General features: G+C 50.8%; 1 protein-coding gene across 1 annotated transcript in view; it reads right to left on the bottom strand.

Moving 5' to 3' along the window:
* Positions 1-5,280: 5,280 nt before the first annotated feature.
* The window catches only part of DNAJC16 (DnaJ heat shock protein family (Hsp40) member C16), a gene marked incomplete at its 3' end in the record, with an annotated part of 44,083 nt that continues 43,363 nt past the window's right edge, over positions 5,281-6,000 (bottom strand). The window contains exon 14 of the mRNA XM_080691140.1: positions 5,281-5,677. Coding sequence (XP_080547266.1) covers positions 5,281-5,677 — 397 coding nt within the window. The remainder of the gene's footprint in view (positions 5,678-6,000) is intronic.

Below are 6,000 nucleotides of genomic sequence, written 5' to 3'. Positions count from 1 at the left end.
TATGCCAATAAAGCCTTCTGTGAAAAGTGTCATTGGTGGCTGTAAAATAAGGACATTCAGGATTCTAACTCAATAGCTAACATTTCTTTTTTTTTTTTTTTTTTTTTTTTGGTGGTGCTGGGGATTGAACCCAGAGGCATTCTACCACCGAGCTACACCTCCAGCCCAATTTTTTATTCTTTATTTTGAGACAGGGTCTCACTGAGTTGCAGAGGGCCTCACTAAGTAGCTGAGGCTGGCTGCGAACCGTGACCCTCAGGTCTCAGCCTCCCGAATGCTGGGATTACAAGCATCTGGCTTAAGAGCTAACATTTCTAAGGGCTGGAATGGATTTAAGAATAAACGAGGCACTTACACTGCTTGGGTCTTTATTCCTTTGATGAAGGATGGTGAAGGGTAAGGGAAAGTGGATGGAGAACTTCACTCGAGGTTATTTAAAAATTAGAACAGCAAAATAAAAAATAACCTATGAAATAACCCAGCACAGATTCCTTCTTTTCCTTTCTTTCTTTTCTTTTCCTCCTCCCTCCCTTTCTTCTTTCTTCCTTTCTTTTTGTGGCACTGGGGATTTGAACCCAGGGAAATTTTACCTCCAAGCTACAGCCAGTCCTGTTTTATTTTTGTTCTGAAACAGGTTCTAAGTTGCCAAGAGTCTCGCTAAATTGCTGAGGCTGGACTTGAACCTGTAATTCTCCTGTCTCAGCCTCCCAAGGACTGGGATTACAGGTGTGCACCACCACACCTGGCTCCATATTTCTATAGTATTTTTTTTTTTCCTTAAAAGAGAGCTCTTCCTTTGAGGACCTCAGGACTGCATCTTGGTTTTAGGACCATGGTGAACATAAATAAATCATCTGAAGCAAAATAACACGCAAGTCCTGATAGGAAAATTTCCCACTTGGAAGCCCAGGAGGGCGACTGAATGTCTTCTAACCCAGATAACATCAGCTTGAAGGGGCTTCTAGTCCACTCCTGGCAAGCCTCGGTTCTGCACGATCCACTTTTCCAGTCGAAGTGGCCTCTACAGCAGCCATTCCTGGAATCCGCAGGGAAGTGTGCGGATTGCTGGCGGCCAGTCAGCGCGCCTAGAGTTACGGGCAAATGCAGTTTTGTTGATAACGGGTCCCTGGTTGAATCATCTCGGATGCAAGGGCCACCCACAGTCACGACACATTAAAATAGTTTATTTGTTTCCAGTCTGTAATATTCTTAAAATAATATCAGCTTCGGTGCCTGTTCACAATACAAAAAAAAAAAAAAAAGGACCTAAACAAAAAAAACCCCTAAAACATAAAGACACAATTTTCTAAATAAATTATTTGTTCCTAGGAGTATCAAAAGTGCAAAATATCCACCTTCTTCTCAGATGTGCCCCCCAGGTACAAGCATCTTCAACTGAGCAGAGCCAGCAGCTGCCACACTGTGTGCTTTTTCAGGGGACCGTGTCCTATGTCTGAATGTGAGCTACATTTAATTTGTAAGGATGTTTTGCATCTTGTTTTTGTGGTACTAGGGATTGAACCTGGGGGCACTCTACCTCTGAGCTACAACCCCAGTGCTATTTTGATTATTTTTGAAACAGGGTCTCACTAAGTGCAGAGGCCTCAGTGAGTAGCTGAGGCTGGCCGCGATCCTGCGATCCTCCTGACTCAGCCTCCCAACTACTGGGATTACGAGTGTATCACCACACTCAGCGGCTTTTGTTTTCTTAATTTTTAAGGTTTCGGTGCTAGGGATGGACTCCAGGGTCTCGTGCACGGACGGCCAGCCAGCTGCCGCTGCGCTTCGGCTTCTGCTCCCGCCATTGCGCTGGCTTCTGAGGGAGTCTGCTTTGTGTGTGATACTGGGGCTTGAACCAGGGCCATTCTACCTCTGAGCCACACCCCGAGCTCTTTCAAAATTTTCATTCTTTTTAGTGCTGCGGATTGAATCCAGGGGCATTCTATCTCTGAGCTACATCCTTAGTACTTTTTTTTTTTGTGGCACTGGGGATGGAAGCCAGGGGCATTTTTATTCTACTTCTGAGCAACACCCTTAGCCCTATTTTATTCTTTTACTTTAAAATAGGGTCTCAGCCGGGTGTGGTGGCGCACGCTTGTAATCCCAGCATTCGGGAGGCTGAGACTGGAGGATCGCGGTTTGTGGACAGCCTCAGCTACTTAGCGAGGCCCTCTGCAACTCAGTGAGACCCGGTTTCAAAATAAATAATAAAAAATAGGGCAGGGGGTGTAGCTCGGAGGTCGAATGCCCCTGGGTTCCACCGCAAGACCCTCAAAAAAACCACCACCCACATAAAAAAAAAACACAGGGTCTCATTAAGTTGCCGATGCTGACCGTGAACCTGTGCTCCTCCTGTCTCAGCCTCCCAAGTACTGGGATTTAGGTGTGTGTCACCACGCTGGTAAGGAATTCTATTTTAGTGTGGGCGGGGAGAGACCCGAAAGGCCGAGCATTTGCTTCCAATTCCTATCCCCAAACAAAGAGAATCACTTACAGCGCAGACGGCCCTTTTCCCTTTTACATCAGGAAAACACTTCTGCACTGGTGGCAGCTGCAGACTGGTTAGGATGGTAATGAATAAAGGTTACAAGCAGGGAGGGAGCACGGAGAGCGGCCTGAGGGCCCGACCCAGCTCGTGGGGCGGTGGGAGGAGGCAGGCACCTGCTGGCAGAGGGCAGCGGCTCGCTGAGGCGTCGGGCTGACCACCTCAGTGTGAGATGAATCGTGCAACGGATACCTGAGCGACAGGAAGAGGATTTCTGGAACTTTGTGTGTGTTCTACAAAGACGCGCTCTAGGCTAGTTTTCACTCCGTCTACTAAACAGGATGCATAGTCTATATTGACTGGAAACACGCGGCTCTGAGGACATCGGTGCCCATATCTGAAGACGAGGGGAGTAAAACCCAAACCAGGGCCTGTGTGGTTACAGGCTCCAGAGTGACAAAGGGTGGCGCTGGCTGAGCGTGACAATGGCTTCTACATTTGACACAAAAGAAACAAATCCATGGAAACAACATTCGGAAGGAAGAAAAGGCGTGTGTGGCCGAGGATAAGGTGCAGCCTGTGACCGAGCTCCCTGGTGCGCTCTGAGGGCGAGGCTACTGCCCCAGGTAGATGTGCATTTTTGGACTGAAGTGTTTACCAGGAGTGTTGCCAGTTCTACCAACACTTTCCTTTCCTAGTGCAAATGGAAGGTGCTTTGCTTTTTGTGGTGCTGAGGCTTGAACCCAGGGGCATTGTACCTCTACGCCACACCCCTACCCCTTTTTATTTTTATTTGTTTAGAAACAGGGTCTCACTAGGTCACGGAGAGGCTTGCTCTGTTGTTGAGGCTGCTTGAACCCGCAACCCTCCTGTCTCAGCCTCCCAAGGCCTGGGATCACACGCATATGCCACCAAGCCTGGCTGGTGCTTTTCGATTTCATGATACAAAATTTTCAAAAGTGAACACATTTAGGGAATTTTGGCTTTCAGAAATTAAAGTCTTAAATTTCATTAGTACCAGAAATTTAAAAAGCTATCATTGAAACAAACACTACATCATATGAGCAACTGGGCCATAACCCCGCCCTAATGATTCAGAGGACTGGGGTAGCAGGAAGCCCATGCATTCCTTGATTTTTTGTGTGTGCCCGTGTGTGTGGAACTGGGGATTGAACATAGGGGCATTTCTACCTCCAAGCTACATTCCCAGTCCTATTTTTTATTCTTAATTTCAAACAAGGCCTCACTAAGTTGCAGAGGGCCTCACTCAGTAGCTGAGGCTGGCTTTGAACGTGTGATCCTCTTGTCTCAGCCTCCCAAGTACTGGGATGACAAGCGTGGGCCACCATGTCTGGCCATTCCTTGACTTTTCCAGGTGGGCCAGGTGCCATGAGACACGGTGTCCAGAGCAAGCATCCATTTGCAGGGATTGGCCATGGGGAAGGATTAGGCCTGGCAGGGGTTTCCTTATTTTCTAATAAAGCTACAGACTCCATGGAAACGACAGCAATTCCTGGGCTCGAATAATTTACTACTTTCCACTGTGGCTCAACGCTTAAGTTATTCAGGATCCAGGTGGCTTAGTTTAAAGCAATTATAATTAAAGAAATACTAACTCTGTAAACGTCCCATCCCTGATTTTTGCCCTTCACTTTACAGAAGGGCGTCTGCTTTGACAGTAGAACAGACCACTCGTGGAAGCTGTCCGGATTCCCTGGTGGCGTGGGCCTAAAAACAAAGGGGCCCTGACTCTTGTGAAGCGGCGCTAAGGGGCGCGTGAAACCATTAGGCCAAGACGCCCAAATCCAGGCCTGGAGCGGAGAGTGAGCTGTTGGCGAGGCGGGCGTCCTGCCCAGGTCTCGGCTCGCTACTCGCCCAGGACGACTGAGGCCCGGCGCCGTGCAGTAAAGACGCCGCCGCTGAGTGTAAGCTCCTCGCTGGATACAAGGACGCGGGTGGTGCTGACAAGAGACACCGAGGGCGTGGAGAGGCTCCTCTGCCCGACTCCTGGCAGGCACGAAGAATTTACCTACTGGCTCTATAGCAGCTTAGCTACGTTCAGAGAACAAGTTTACAGGTTATGGCTCCTAATATCCAGACCCTAAATCGACAGAGGCAGGAAGGCAGGTGAGCCCACCGGGCGGCGCGGGCGTCTGCTGGGCTGCCACCCAGGGCCCGAGCTCGCCGCTGCAGGCGCGCCCGGCCTTCCCTTCGCGGGGCTTGGGATGAAAACCAGACTCATACACAGAACCCCTGCTCAGCCCTTGCCTTCCAAAACTGTGGCTGGCAAGCTGTTGTGGGAGATACCCCCAAAATACACTCACTCCCAGGACCACCAGGCCATGAAACTGCTTGAGCTAGGCCTCTTCTGGGCAGCAGGGCCTAGAGGCCGGCGGGCAGCGCTGAGCATGCGCCTGGCACAAGCGCGCGGGGCGGGTGGGGCGGGTGCGGGGCTGCTAGGGTCCAGCTCCGCTCTCTCTGGTACCGGGCACAGAGGAGGGGCGGTGTGAGGCCGTGGCAGGGTGACGAGGGGGGGCTGAGCAGCCCATTTAAAACAGTATGGCATTCAAACCGGGGCAGCGAACCCAAAGGGAAGTGTTCTGATCTGGGAAATTCAAACCTGCAGTGTGTTTCACTCCCAGGTGAGAACAGGATGAAGGAAAGATTCTTCCAGCCATTGTTCTAGAAGAGCAATCTAAAATCTCTACTCTGTTCATGGTGACCATCCGAGTCCTGAGAACGCCTGTTCCCAGGGCGTGTTAAAAGCCCGAAGTTCCCGGCTCTCGTGGAAGTCCTCAGTCTAACTCGGGCCATGACGGGATGTAGAACCTCTGCAAGGAGCCCTCCAGCAGCCGCTCCATCCACAACGACAGCCTGCTCAGCTTGCCTTTGAGGGGCTTGGGTCCCGGGCCGCAGGCGGACTTCCCCCGGGCCTCGCCCAGGGGGAGGGAGGGGTCGAGACCCGGGGCCCCCATGGCCGCCTCCTCGTCCACTGTCTTTTGGGGCTTGAAGAGGCAGAAGTACTTCTTGTGGCCGTTCAGAGCTAGGACGTAGCCCGTGTAGTCTCGCTCCATGAAGTGCTTATCGTACTGGTTTGGGATGGGGGCTGCGTCTTGAGCAAACTCGAGCAAGTATTCGAGCCACTCCCTGTGCTTGTCCAGGCTCAGGAAGGAGAAGTGTAGGGAGCTGCTCCTGCGGGAGGGCAGGAAGAGGGGTCAGGGCATTTCACACACAGTTTTTTTATTTTATTTATTTATTTATTTATTTTTTTTTGTGGCACTGGGGTTCCTGGAAGCCCTTCTACCTCCGGGCTACACTCCTAGACCTATTTTATATTTTTATATTTTTATTTGGAAACAGGGTCTCTTAAGCCAGCACAGCTGGCTTCGAACCAGCGCGATACTCCTGTCTCCGCCTCCCAAGGGGGGGTGGAGGTAGGGGGATTAAAAGCGTGTGCCACCACGCCCGGCACACACACACACACACACACACACACACACACACACACACACACG

The sequence above is a fragment of the Muscardinus avellanarius genome, assembly GCF_963383645.1.
Source record: "Muscardinus avellanarius genome assembly, chromosome: 3".
Classification (NCBI taxonomy): Eukaryota; Metazoa; Chordata; class Mammalia; order Rodentia; family Gliridae; genus Muscardinus; species Muscardinus avellanarius.
The sequence above is the reverse complement of the archived record's forward strand: the minus strand, read 5'-3'. Positions and strand labels throughout refer to the sequence as shown.